Source organism: Akebia trifoliata, chromosome 4, assembly GCF_017979445.1.
Source record: "Akebia trifoliata isolate Shusen 1 chromosome 4, ASM1797944v1, whole genome shotgun sequence".
In the NCBI taxonomy this organism is placed as follows: Eukaryota; Viridiplantae; Streptophyta; class Magnoliopsida; order Ranunculales; family Lardizabalaceae; genus Akebia; species Akebia trifoliata.
In genome coordinates, this window is record NC_141378.1 from 16,632,947 (window position 1) to 16,648,106 (window position 15,160).

Consider the following 15,160-nt stretch of genomic DNA (forward strand, 5'->3'; position numbering starts at 1 on the left):
TTGAACAATGGTGATAAGGATGAATATGATGTAATGATGATAAAAACAACAGTGATGTGATGAAGGTGGTGGTGATGATCACAATAACCATCATTGGCACGTCGTCGTTCATCCTAGAGGTAGAAAATGGTTAATTTTGAATTTAAAAAAAAAAAAAAAACCATTGGTTTTTTTCCATTAATATCTAAGAGAAGGCAAGTCAAGAGCATACCACCAATTTTAAACCATAGAGGTAACTCAAATACTCATCAAGAATGGAGATTATTTTTTTTAACACGTTCGAACTTTGTTTAGAAAGATAATCTTGGTATTTTATTAAAAATTATTTCAAAAAATCCTTAAAAGGATAATGTTTTGAAAAGTGGGTCTTTAATGGTCAGTATTTTTTACTAGGAGACTATTTCGTAAAAATCCTCAAAAGTTAGACCTGCATGGTCATTTTCCAACATGAAAATAAGATCGACAATTATCTACAATCCAAAGTGTGTTTACACACAATTAAATTATATAACTTTTATGATTAATGGCATTATGTGGACGTATTCCTAATAAATTAATATCCAAATTATAAGAAATCAGATAGAAGCAGAATTAATGCCTTTGAAAGTTTTGAGAAAGAATTTTGGGCCGGCAAAAAGTAGAATTTATGTCTGTGGAAATTATCGATTAATTGGATACAATTTCTTCATTCCCTTCCAATACTCCATCTTGACCAATTTTTTTAAAAAGTCAAATGATTCAAGGTGCTCTAACCGAAGGGCAATACTATTAGATATGCATCAAGATTGGTGTGATGTGAATCACTAGGAGCATCGATTGTTCTAATTAACTTGTAAGCCATTCATATAAATTAGTGATTTTTTAAGTAATCTAATTATTTTTCCTAGTTTAAGTTTCTCCTTAAATGATATCAAGCACCAATTTTTTTATATTTTAAATTAATCTTTGTTCGACACAATAAGAGGTATGGACTCTGGCTTTTCGTCGGGTATGATAAAATCAACGAATAAGATCAAATTAAAACATATTTTTATTTCAAATTTTACTTATTTAGTATTGGGTTCGCTATATTTTCATATTTTTATCTTTTGGAATGGAACATATAGAGGGGTGGTATTCTAGAGAAAGCATCATTGTGCATCACATTCTATTCCTTATAATATATTTCGAGTCTTTTCTACAAAAGAAAGACATCTACATAATTCATCATCCTTTTTCACAAACTTGTACTAGAAATCTAAAAGTTACAATTACAACATTTAAATTTACTAATCAAACATCAAATTGCTCTAATTGAACATCTTTACTCTTAAGAGGAACATATTCCCCTAAATAAGCTTCCAAGTGATCCGCTAGACACGATTTATCAATGCTCTCGTTGTGGTACGATTTGCAAACAAAGTAAATAATTGTTTGAACCATGAGAGAAAGGAGAATTAGAATCGAAAGAAACAAGAAGAAAATGATCCCATAACATACTCGATTCACCATGCCTAACGACGCTCCATGCACAACGAATTTCTCATATCCGATTTGATTCAAACTTGAAATTATCTGAAATATAACAAAAACCGTAGCAGCGACCCACGTCTTACCCTTAATCAATTCCTTGCTCTTGATCATGGCTTGAATTCCGTACATATCTTCCAAAACCGATATCACACTAGCCAGATTATACACGACGCTTATATACGTGAATCCAATCAAGAAAATGATCAAAAAGATCACTAAGATTATTAGGCCCACGACGGAGCCTCCTAATAGAAAACCCCATAATACTAATAATAGTATTGCAACCATAATATATACTAACATTAAGACGAAATTACATAAGAACGTGATCATAAGCCTTTTCCATACCTTTGGGACTACACTCACAATCTTTTTGAAAGTAATATCTTTGGCGGTATAGATGCATGCAATGGTGTACACACACGCCGAGGTCGAAAGGAGGGAGAGGACGAATACGAAGAGAAGGTATGCAGCCTTGAATAGCCAATAAGCGGTCCACTCGGACGATAATCGATTATTGACCTTCTTGTGCATGGGACCATCCAACAACTGGTCGTTTAAGATGACTTCGTTATGGATGATCTTCCAGAAAATAATTTCCGAGATATGTATGTGAGCTAAGAAGATGAAAGAGAGAGGGAGGATTAAAGCCAAGGTGATTTGAGAGAAAATCTTTTTCCATGAAAATATGATCTTGTAGGCTTCCTTAAAGATTCCCAACACACCCATGAATTGAAGCTCTTCTGGCTCTCTATCCATAATTTTTTTTTACTTTCAAAGATTGGTGTTTGATTGAAGAAATAGGGGAGAGATGATAAACAAAATGGGTTGGGGGAGAAGAAGATGGAAAGATGTGGAGAGAATGAATGGTGGAGAGGTGGAGTTTGACTTCCAACCATCATCTATAAGTCCATGAATTGCATTAAGGAGGGTGGACTTTGACTCTTCAAAAGTACATACATATCCTCACATCTAGACTGTTGGATGATTTTCTAAACGACCAGGTGTAAATCTCAAGGAGCTGCAGTGGTGTGGGCCTAGGGAGGATGGTAGGAAGGGACACATGGGTTCATGACAACACTATTCTTCAATAATATCACATATATTTAAATACAATTTGTGGTCTTTATCTATACGTATGACTTAATTTATTTAATCTACGCATTCCATCACTTATATATTGTTTAATTGGAAAAGGTTTCTGGAGTGCCACCCAGATCTCTTCAACGGAATGGCAGGTATTTCTTTCCATGATGAGTACTCACATTAAAAGACTTAATGGGTAGTGCCACATCAGCCAAAAAATCACTACCATTAGATATGCCTCGAGATTGATTCTATGTGAAATATGAGGATCATCAACTGTTTAAAATCTGGTTTGACACCCTCAAATAAAATACTCATCTAAAACTTTAATAATATATCTATAAAATTGAGACCCCTTTTAAATAATTTAATTAATGTTTGTTTATTTGTTATGGGTTATTCTCATATTTTTTTTAGAACTGCTATTTGGCACCCAAACTTTTACTTATGATACTCCAATTAAAAACAAAGAAAATAAGTGAATGATTAAGAATAAGTAAAAGTTGGGGTGCCAATGAAAATTATCTCATTTTAATGTTAGATTTAATTTTTTGGGTTTTAGGATTTTATATGAGCCAAATCATAATTGTAAACGACTACTGAAATTATTTGAACAGAGTGTTATAACCCTAGACAAAGGCAAGGTCTTGATTCCAAGTCTATGGTATTGCAGGTGAATGATTACATATTTATGAGAAGAAATCAATTTCCTTTGGAATGTGATTTTTCCTCAATTGGTGGGGAAATATTTTCCCTCCCAACCCTCAGAAAAAGGATTTTCTCATCTCTTGATTTTATTCTCTCATGAGCATCCCAAAACTAAAACCAACCATCTTTTGGGGATTTTCCTTCTGCAATCAGACATTAAAATTCATTTTTTTTTTCTCTCCAAGAAATCCATTTTCCCTTGTAAATGAATTTGCTTTGACATTATTATGCAGCATCAGTATATACAAGTGGGACATGGACCCATAATTCCAAAATTGGGCAAAATTTTGATTAAAACAAAAACAATGATATTATTGAAAATATTTGATGGGTCTTTTCTACATGAGAAAGACATTTATATAATTCATCATAATTCACAGACACAAACTTTATACTATAAATCCAAAAGTTAGAATTATAATATTTAAATCTACTAATCAAATATCAAATTGCTCCAATTGAACATCTTTGCTCTTCAGAGGAGTATATTCCCCTAAATAAACTTCCAAATGATCTGCCAGGCATGATTTGTCGATGCTCTCATTATGGTACGATTTGCAGACGAAGTAGAGAACCGTTTGAACAACGAGGGAAAAGAGAAGCAGAATGGAAAGAAACAACCAACACACGATCCCAAAAGAAACCCGATTCACCATGCCTAACGACTGCCCATGCTCGACCAATTTCTCAAATATTCCAAAATGATTTATACTCATAAATATCTGAAATATAACGAAAATCGCACTCGCAACCCACATCTTACCCTTCATCAATGTCTTGCTCTTTATCAAGGCTTGAATTCCATACACGTCTTCCAAAACCGATACCACACAAGCCAAATTATATAAGATGCTAATGTACCCGGATCCAATCAAGATAATAATTAATAGACTCCCCAAAATTATCATGCCCACGACGGAGGGTACTATTAGAAAGGCCCATAATAGGAGTAATATTGCAAAAATGATAATAAATACCATCATTATGATGAAATTACATAAGAACGTGATCATAAGCCTTTTCCATACCTTTGGGACAACACTTATAACCTTTTTGAAAGTAATATCTTTCGCGGTATAGATGCATGCAATGGTGTACACACATGCGGAGGTCGAAAGGAGGGAGAAGACGAGAGCGAATAGAACATATGCAGCCTTGAATAGCCAAAAAGCGGTCCATTCGGACGATAAGTGATTAGTAATCTTTTTGTACGTAGGATCACCCGACCACGTATCTTGTAACGCGACTTCATTATGGATGATTTTTCCAGAAAGGAATTGGGAGACATGTTTGTGAGCTAAGATGAAGAAGGAAAGAGGGAGGATCAAAGCCAAGGTGATTTGAGAGAAAATCTTTTTCCATGATAATATGATCTTGTAGGCTTCGCTAAAGATGCCAAACACACCTAGAAATTGAAGCTCTTCTGGCTCTCTATCCATGCTTTTTTCTTTTCCCTTCAAAGATTGGTGTTTGCTTGCAAAATGAGAGGGGGAGAGTTAAAGAAATAAGATGGGCTTTGAGGACAAAGAAGATAGATCAATGGTTGGTGTAGGTTGGACTTTGACTTGTTAAACTACATCTATTAGTCCATGAACTAACCCAAAGGAGTATAGTGTAGCATGGTCCTCCCCACGATCTAGACTGTTGGATGATTTTCTAGATGTTTCTGATTCAAATCTCAAGGACCATCAGTAGTCAGGACCTAAGGAGGATGATAGGAAGGTACACAAACACAAGGGTTGATAACAATAATCTTAAACAAATTTCAAACATTTAAATACAATTTGGGGTCCTAATCTATACGTAAGACTTGCAATATAGTCTAACCATTCCACGACTTATAATGTTTTATTGGGAAAAAGTTTCTGGAGTGTCACCCATATCTCTTCAATGGAATGACAGGAATTTCTTTAATCCTCTTTTATTATGCCCTGTGACTTGTACCATTGTTTTATATAATTAATAAAATGCTTTATTAAAAAATTGTTCATTTAATCCTCTTTTATTAGCCATTGAGGCCTGTACAAGAAAATTTCTGTTTATATTAAATTTTTAGTAAGTAAAGAATACAATAAATTTTAGGTAATAAAACATGAAAACTACCTCAGCAAAAAAAACATGTCAGTCCGGCAAATAGATTTAGACCGTCGCTCCAGAAAACAACTCTGTTTCATAATAGCTATGGCATATTTGTAATTTAATTGTATAATTGGTAAAGGCGGCTAGTGCAAGACTTCGTCAGGTCTTTCACGCGAAGGTCCTGTGCCGTGATTAGACCGTAGAGCGAAGTTTCCTCCACGATTGAGTCAACACGTTCTTGCACATTCGTCAAATATTACTAAAATACCCCCCTCCTCACATTTTCTTGGAAGCTTCTTATCTTTGGATATACATGGACTTGTATATGGATCGAATCAAATCCGAAATTCATTCCGATTCAATACTTACTGGTCCTGATCCGGAATTGGGATCAAGTATTTGGATTTAAAGAAGGACCCAATCTTATAACTCATCGCATCTCTTTTCGTTCAACTATCTTACTATATTTTATTCATGGGGAGCGTTCAACAGTCCTAAAGAAAGCCAAACATTGTGCCCAACATTTTTTAAAACATGGGTTAGAAGTTTTGGAATAGGCTGATTTTTTGTAATGATGATTTCTATGATGAAAAGATCATCCTCACCAAAACTCAGTTCATTTCAAAACTTCTAACCCTAATTTACAAGTTAAAGAATCGTGAATCGTCTGATTTTTGTAAATCACTTTTGATAGGGTTTGAAGTTTTAGAACGGTTTGATGATCTCTTCATCATAGAGATCATCCTCACAAAAAGTCAGCCAATTCCGAAACTTCTAACCTATGTTTTGAAAAATGTTTGGCACAATGTTTGGTTTTCTTTATGGCCTCCAAACGCCACCTTGCATGCATACTTACAATTAAATTGAATTGGATTGGACCAATTTGAAAATATTGATTTTCGGACCGAATCAAATCCGGAACAATAATTATCATATAGGATTGGGTTTTGAATTAATAAAAGACAGATCCGATTGAGTTTCGAAACAATAATTTTCTTATACCATCGAAAAACCTACCACATTTTTGGTTTGGGTTCAACAAATTTTTGGGTTTGGGTTCAAAATTCCTTTAAAAGAACCAAAACATCATTAGTGTAGATTACATTGTTGGTGGGTGTTTGGTTTGGATTTTAGAATAGAATTCTTGCCCATATTCCGATGTTAAGTTTGGCTTGGGCCTTGGATTATAAGAGTAATTAATCTCTAATTATTAGAATAAGAAATCAGCTAAACAAGGTTCACAAATTTAAAAATAGAATATGGTTTTAGATTTTAAAATCTATATTATACAAACGTTTTAGGCTTCAACTATTCAAGTTTTAAAATATTTGAGCATTGTTATCTTACACGTGGCAATAAATATATTGGTATATGTAGAAATCTGAGTTTATTGAGAATTCTTGAATGAATATTATATGAACCATATTAGAAAATTTATAGAGATTACATCAACCAAGATATTAGCAATTTACTTAATACAAATAGATTAATTATCTATAATTCCTAATTTAGAATTTCTTGATAGATATTACTAAATATTTTATTTTCAATCACCACCTCAACCTTCCTTTTATTATGAGATACATTGACAATGATAAAATGTATCTCTTGCATCATAATATGATGCATCTCTTACATCCTCCCGCAATTGCATGGTCTTTTAAAGAAAGAGTATGTAATTGATTTAATTGAATAACTTCGCTTGATCTCATGAAATATTTGATGATGGATATCAACAAACGTCCAATCAAGCTTGATGGTGGTTATTACCTATCTGTGAAGATTATCATTGTCACATCCCGCTCATTTTTGAGTTTGTCGGAATCGGTGACCCACTAGATACATCATATTATGATACATGAGATACATTGTATCATTGTCAATGTATCTCATAACAAAAGGAAGGTTGAGGTGGTGATTGAAAATAAAATATTTAGTAATATGTATTAAGATATTTTAAATTAGGAATTATAGATAATTAATATATTTGTATTAGGTTAATTTCTAATATATTGGTTGATGTAGTCTCTATAAATTGTTTAATGGGGTTCATATAATATATATCCAATAATTCTCAATAAACTCAGATTTTTACATGATATCAAAGCCTAAGCTCTATTGAGAGCTTGATCTTGGTATGTCTTTTTTCGACGATGGCACCACTGACATTGTTGCGTCATCGCCGGATTGAGATATCTTTTATTTTCTTCTTTGCTATTATTTTAGGTTTTTTGTTTTTTCAATAAAAATCACAACTCCTTCTATATCTCTACAAATCTCCCAATTTCATACATTCATGTTACATGTTCCCATTTTTTTTTTTATATCTAAAATCTCTCCGATGAGAGGTCTTTCATTTAAATGGCACAAACTTACTTTTTATGCTTCTAGGAGGGATCATGACAGATCTGGTTTAATAAGTCACCGGCTCCGACAGATTCAAAAAGAGCAGGATGCGATATTGATAGACTTCATAGACAGACGATGACCATTAACAAGTACAATTGACACTTTGACGATCAATGAACATATCCGTTAATGAGATCAAACAATTATTCAACAAAATCAATTGCATATTAAGGACCATGCAATTGTAGAAGGATGTTAGAAAATAAGATGCATGAGATACACTGTATCATTGTTAATGTATCTTATAACAAATGGAAAATTGTGATGGAGGATATTCTAGAATATATATTGATATTTAAAATATATCCATTAAGATATTTTCTAGAATATTTATATTAGGTAATTTTCATATATCTTGGTTAATGTAATGTCTATAAATACCCTATTAGGGCTTTTGTAATATTCATCCAAGAATCTCAATAAAATTCAAATTTCTACAGTATCTTGAAACAATTGGACTCCCCTCTTTGGTGAATAATATTTAAAGGGAAAATTATACAATGGACCTCCCTAATTTTTCAATTCTAACTAGGTGGCCCATTTAGTGAACTTTTTTTCTTTCTTAATGGCACCTTACCTAGTGAACCCATCTCAATTGGCGAGATCGATAAATCGAAATGGAAAATTCAAATCATTATGCAATTTTCCTATCTTTCAACTACCCCTTGCATTTGAAACTGACGACATATGCCCTTTGATGGTCGTCATTTATGAGGGACTAACATGAAATGACTCAAAAACTCACACCTTGAATATCTTGTAAAAAACACTCTAGATTTTATTCCCAAAAAATAAATTTATTATCTTCAATTTTTCCATTTTTTGATTTATTTTGTAATCCTTAATTTTTCTTAAATGCAGTAGTGAAAGAGTTCTTTAAGGAGTTTATGGGAATATATCTCACAGATAAAAATAAAAATGGTAGTGAAAATAATCAATAATGTTGCCCAAAAAGTTATAAGATTAAATATATTACAAGTCATGACAAAGTATTAGAACTGAAGAAAACTTAGAAGATCTGTCCAACAATCAAATCTCCGTCGAGAACGCAAAAAAAAAAAAAAAAGTTGATTTGCTAGTAACTTTTGATCTAGAAATCTGTCTTCCCATTATAACATAAGATGGGGTAAAAAAAATTTGAATTGGTCTAGATAGGTTTCAAAAGTATCTAATTAAAAGAGAAAAAAGTAATTAAAGCTCCATAGTTTTTACATCAAAATCTTTGAATATTAGGTAATGAATAATTAATACAACACCCAGATAATAAATTCAGCAAATTACATCCCAAATAAATTGAATATTTACGTACATAAAAAATAAAATAACAATGTAAAAATTTGAGTTACAACATTTAAATCTTCTAATTAATCAAACATGAAAGTACTCTCTAGCTAATAGAACATCTTTACTCTTTGGAGGAACATGTCGTTCCCCTAACAATACTTCCAAGTGATCTGTCAACCAAGACTTGTCGATGCTCTCATGGTCGTATGATTTGCAGATGAAGTAGATAATGGTTTCACTGACGAGGCCCACCAAAATCAGTTTCGAGAGCAACAAGAAGCAAACAATCCCATAACAGACCCGAATCACCATGCCTAACGATTCCCCATGCATAACCAATCTCCCAAATCCGTATTGAATAATAACAAAAAATATCTGAAATATAATTAAGATCACACTAGCAACCCACATCTTACCCTTCATCAATTCATTTTTCTTGATTAAGGCTTGAATTTCATATGCCTCTGATACTGCATTAACCTTTTTAAAGATAATGCACCATAATATAATTACTAGTAATGCGAAAAAATCAAAATACGCCATTATGACGAAATTGCTTAAGAATATCATCATAGGCCTTTTCCATATCTTCGGGACTACATTTATAACCTTTCTGAAACTAATTTCTTCGGCAGTGTATATACATGCAATGACGGACATGCATGCAGAGGTCGAAAAGATGGAGAGGACAAAAACAAAGAAGAGGTATGAAACCTTGGATAGAAAGTAAATGGTCAATTCGGGCAATAAGCGATTAATGATCCAATCATACTTACCCCCTGGCCATGGGTCACCAAAGGCTACATGGATGAGCCTAACGAAGAAGTAATTGGAGACATCTATGTGAGCTAAGATGATGAATGAGAGAGGGAAGATGAAAGCCAAGGTGATTTGGAAGAAAATCATTTTCCATGAAAATATGATATTGTAGACCTCCCTAAGGATGCCAAGGATACCCATGGATTGAAGCTCTTCCAGCTTTCTATCCATAATTTTTTCACTTCAAAGATTATTGGTGCTTGCTTGAAGAACGAGGATTGAGATATAAGATGCTCTTTATTAATTTGAGGGAAAGAAATTAGATATATAGAGAGACAGAGAAACTTTCGTGGACTTTGAATGATTCAAACTGAATTTAATTACTACTAATCCATAGAAGATTATAACAAAGAGTAGTCATCCTTACATATAGACCATTGGACGATAGTTTAGTTTTTTGTGGTGTAAATCCCAAGGACCATCAGATGTGTGGAACTAACGAGGAAGGGACATAAGGGATCATGGCAACATTCTTTGAAGATATCAATCGAAGTTTTAATTTTAAACGTAATCTGGGCTTTTAAATTTCTTCTACTACCTGTGCATCGTTTAAATGTTATAAGTGCAAAATAGTTTCTGGAGTGCCATCCAGACCTCTTCAATGGAATAACGGGTATTTCTTTCCAAGCAGAGGCTAATGTTAAGAGATTTTTCTTTTTCCTTTCTTAATTGGTTTATGTCAAGAGCCACAATCTTCTTACTCAATAATTTTCACTTGGTCGACGTGGTAAAGACATAAAACCTTTCTTCGGGATACATAAGGCAAAAGATCTACAGTTTTGTACGCTTGCTATGTCAACCAAGTGAAAATTTACGGATAAGAAAATCATTAGTGTTATGTTAATGAGTAGCCGTAACACCACATCAGCAAAAGAATTAATAAATAATGATTAAATTATTTAGTTTTTTCTCCACATGGCACTACCATATTGGTATGCAAATAAAGTTAAAATAAATTAAACATAGAATTTTCTTTTTATAATATGTATACTGTTTATTAAAGATAAATGATGATTTATAACCATCACTTGACTAAAGAAAATGCCACATTTCTGTTTTTGATTGGGTACACAAATTAATTATAATATACTATTTATTGTACCTTTCCCCACCAATGTTAGTAATCATACCTTCTTAACTTTATAATAAAAAAACAATACAATAAATTTTAGGTGATGAAACATGTAGACTACTGAAACATGTGGACTACCTCATCAAGAAAACATGCTATCAATCCAGCAAAGAAGTTTGAACCGCCACTCCAGAAAACTTCTTCCATTTACGACTTTTCCTGAGGGATCAGTCAACACGTTCTTAGTCTTTCGTCCAATATTACCAAAATACCCTTCTCTTTTACTTTGTATAGAAAGAGTGGCTGTGTTTGAAAAGCGCGTATTAATTTTTAGAGACCATGTCGTGCAGGTTGTTGATTTCTAAGTGTTTAGAAGATGCAAGTAACATGAGTTATCAACTCGTCAGCCCTACAAGTATCTAAAATTCCAACTTTCACCCTAACAGGTGAATGTTGACAGCCCGAAGTATTTTTTGCTCACAGGGCTCACAAATTCCACCGTGCGTGACACATCAAGCATGCAATGGTAATTTTGTAACTAAGAAGGGTAATTTTATAAATTAGGGATGCCATTCAATACATGTGGGTTATGTGATTGGTGAATCCCAGATTTTTGTGAGCAAACATTTTTTTTTTTGACAACTCGCATTACTTGACCAAGAAATTAGGTAAAATCTCTCCTCTCTCTCTCTCCTTTGTCAAAAATTTAAAAATTACAAAATACATAACCAATTCTAGCAGAAACTCTTCATTATCTTCTTAGTTCTCTCATCGATCAATGTAAGTGAAGAACAAAAAATATATTATTTTTCTTTGTTATAGAATCATTATTTCTCTTTGTTTTGTTTTCATTCTCTCTCTCTAGACTCACCTTTCTCTTAGAAAAAAAATGCAATTGTCCATCTTTTGAATTGTAAAAAATTTTGGCATCTTAGCCATCAAAGAAAATCCATTTATGATGTAAACTTCTTTCAATCAAGCACCAAAGTTGTTTTCAACTCACACAATAAACTTTCGGAAGTTGAACTCTTGAGAGTTGAATTGTCGAAAGTCTTACTCTTACAGTCAAACTTGCTTTTCCAAACACACCCTTGGTTAGTTGGTCACGTTTCCATGCTGACTGAGACTTGTTAGGTCCACATGGACTAGCACGTTGGCATTATAAAACCCATCCATGTTTTGTTAACTATTATAAATGCCCCATGTTTTCAACCTGATTAAATATCTTCTTTAACCTTGGTCTATCGTGAAAGACTTATTGAAAATAACATAATTACCCTCAATTTTCAATCTTTAACAAAAATCCTTAATTTTTCTTAAAATTTAGGTCCCATTTTATAATGTTGTCAACTTTTACTGTCAGATTTTGCAATTAAAAACAACTGTAAAAAACTGAAACACTGAAAAAATTCTTTGATAGAGTCTTGTAAAAGTATTGTGCTATTTACAAGAATTTGGTAATTATTGTTTGATACAATTGCTGGATTCTACTGTATTATGATAAAATGATCAGAATACCTTTAATGTTGATAATGCATCTAAATTGCATAAAAAATTATCAGAATACCCTTATATATATTAAATTTTTTTTTATAAAACTTATTATTTTAATTTAAATAAAATTATAAATTTTATAATTCTATCGGAATTTCGGTAGCATTTACATTTATAAATAATTATCTATTTATCAAATATTTGTCTTTTTTTTCTCATTCAAGAAAATATTATCTATTTTAATGTATTTGTAGGGTAAGGTATGGTATTATGGATCTCATACCAATATAAATATAATTTATTTAAGTTGTGGGCATATCTTGAATCGACTTGCACTACAAAAAAGACTGGATTTAGAGGCACAAAAATAAAGGCATTTTTGTAAAATGCCTTAAAATAGAGTCCTTTGCCAGGGTTTTATAAAAAAACACTCCCAAAAGCTATGAATCCTAATTTTTATTTTCTCTCTCTCTCTCTCTCTCTCTCTCTCTCTCTCTCAATTCTTATAAAAGAGAGCAAACCATGGTAGGAGTGAGAGTGAAGGAAGACGAGCTTGAAATGGTGTATAGTGTTGGTGATGGGTCTTGTTCATCTTTTTCAACTTTGGCAGTTTTGTCTCCACAACCAATGGAAGGATTGAAGGAAATGGGTTCGCCTCCATTCCTTACAAAGACATTCGAAATTGTTGAAAATCCTGAAATTGACTCCATTGTGCGTTGAAACAAGTTGTCTTCTTCGAACAGAGAGAGAGAGAGATGCTAAAACCATTTTTCACTTTAATGTCGGTGGAATATAGCAAAAAGATGAAGGGTATTGCAGTCATTTCCTTAGAACCGTTATATTGTGATTCAGCTCGTGCAAAAACTCAAAACAAAAAGCTCATTTTTGTGCTTCAAAAAATCGCGGCTTTTCGTAGCTTTTAAAATCCAAAACAAACACTGTCACGCCCCTTTTTTGCACTTAGAAACCACAAAAATCACAAAAAGCTGAAGCTGTCTTTTTAAGTTGAAACAAACACCACCTTAGTGTCTATCTTCAAACTCTTCAACTCATGATTTTGAATCTCTGAGATGACTCAACATAATTGCCCATAATGATATGGATATATAATATGAATTGTGCATCAAGTTAGATAGTTTATTTCATGAGAGGCGAGATGACTCGTTCTAGACAACTCAGTTGGTTCCATTAATGAGAGAGACGTCAAAGCGAGTTTTAAAATCATATTTTGTTGGATAAATATTGGAAAAATTACCTCCTATACCTTGCAGGAGAGATTTGTTTCTAAATTCACCCTGAGTTTCGTGGCACTACCTTAAGAATCTTTAGTAAAAGGAAAATTTTATCAGCATGCCACCAAACTCCAAGGACAAGCCACATTTTAGAAAAAAATAATAATTTGAAACTTAATTTTTAAGGGCACCTTTTCCATTGTTTTCCTCCTCCGCAACTCTGTGTCATCTCCAATGAACATCTCACACAATGCCAGCCATTCTTTGATCTCTTTTTTCTTTTTCTTTTTCTTTTCTTACTTTTACTCTCTTGCTCCGATCTATCTTTGTTTGTTTTTTCTTCTTCTTCGATCTCTCTCTATTTTTCTTCTCCTCTTCCTCCTCCGATCACTATCTGCTTCTCTTTTTCTCTATTCTTCTCGTCCTCCTCCTCACATGAGTTTTTAGAATCTTTGGAGGATTAGAGGTGCCTTTAAACATATGGAGTGCCAAAAACAATTTTTTATTTTTAGAGGTTCCCCTAAAAATATGAGGAGTCTTAGGTTTATTGGCGTGTCAATAAAATTTCCCTTATTAAAATCTTTCTCTCTCAACAAAAGAGAACTACTATTGACACCCCAACTTTTACTTATTATATCCTAATTGAAATTAGAGAGTGTGACTAAACATTTTTTTTCAATTTCAAAAAAGTTTCACTGTTGATAGTTCTCCCTCTTGGGTAAAGAGAAACCATAGAATGAAGAGTGCAAGGAGGATGACAATGCCTACGTCATTGGTGGGTGGGGTATATATATACACTTGCAATAAGCCTATAAAAACTTCAGGTCTTACATTAATGGAGTATAATCGAAACAAATCTCTCTCTTTGTACTTGATTTGATTTTTATTTTTTTTTTACTTTTCAAATTGATTATACCCTAAAATGTAAAAACTCCTTTGCAAGTATTTTCCCTTGAAACAAATATTGATACAGGATATTAGGTTAGGGTTTATTTTCATTCTACTACTAATTGCAACCTAGTTTTGAAGAAATTAGGATTAATGAAACCAAAAATTTGGAACCAGGTTTCTTGGAGTGCACCTAAGATGGGGTTTTGAAATGAAATCAATTGAGAAAAGAGTATTTCAGTAGGATTGGTAAGAATATAGACAGTATTAATTCTTTGGTGATCTATATAAAAAAGATTTTGATAGATGAATTTCTAGGGGTGTTGGAAGGGAATGAAGTGTGGATTTTTATTTTTATTACCTCTTGTAGCGGCTTTATAGTTTATTACAGTTTTATGGTTGTTTAAAATACAATAACGGAGGAAACATGTTCAAAAAGTGATAAAATTCCAATGGAATGTAGTGGGTAGTGACATTTCATGAATTTTCCTTCTTGTGCTGCTTTGCTAGGGTGTTACAAACAATTCAAACAATTGGCCTCCCCTCTCTGGTGAATAATATTTTGAAGGGAAAATTA

At 32.8% G+C, this 15,160-nt stretch overlaps 2 protein-coding genes across 2 annotated transcripts; both read right to left on the reverse strand.

The window, feature by feature from the left end:
* Positions 1-3,743: 3,743 nt before the first annotated feature.
* LOC147404189 (uncharacterized) lies at positions 3,744-4,745 on the reverse strand. Its single transcript, XM_086437825.1, has 2 exons — positions 4,335-4,745; positions 3,744-4,028 (listed from the first exon to the last, which is right to left on the reverse strand). Exons 1-2 carry the CDS (start codon positions 4,743-4,745, stop codon positions 3,744-3,746), a joined length of 696 nt encoding a protein of 231 aa, XP_086293951.1.
* A 4,417-nt stretch (positions 4,746-9,162) lies between these two features.
* Positions 9,163-10,068, reverse strand: LOC147404190 (uncharacterized). Its single transcript, XM_086437826.1, has one exon. It carries the CDS (start codon positions 10,066-10,068, stop codon positions 9,163-9,165), a length of 906 nt encoding a protein of 301 aa, XP_086293952.1.
* Between the last annotated feature and the right edge of the window lie 5,092 nt (positions 10,069-15,160).

Coding starts and splice junctions, on each gene's coding strand:
- LOC147404189 (XM_086437825.1), bottom strand. CDS start 4,745: ATGGATAGAGAGCCAGAAGAGCTTCAATTTCTAGGTGTGTTTGGCATC. Junction 4,029..4,334: donor TTATAAGTGTTGTCCCAAAG/GTATGGAAAAGG, acceptor GTTATATTTCAG/ATATTTATGAGTATAAATCA.
- LOC147404190 (XM_086437826.1), bottom strand. CDS start 10,068: ATGGATAGAAAGCTGGAAGAGCTTCAATCCATGGGTATCCTTGGCATC.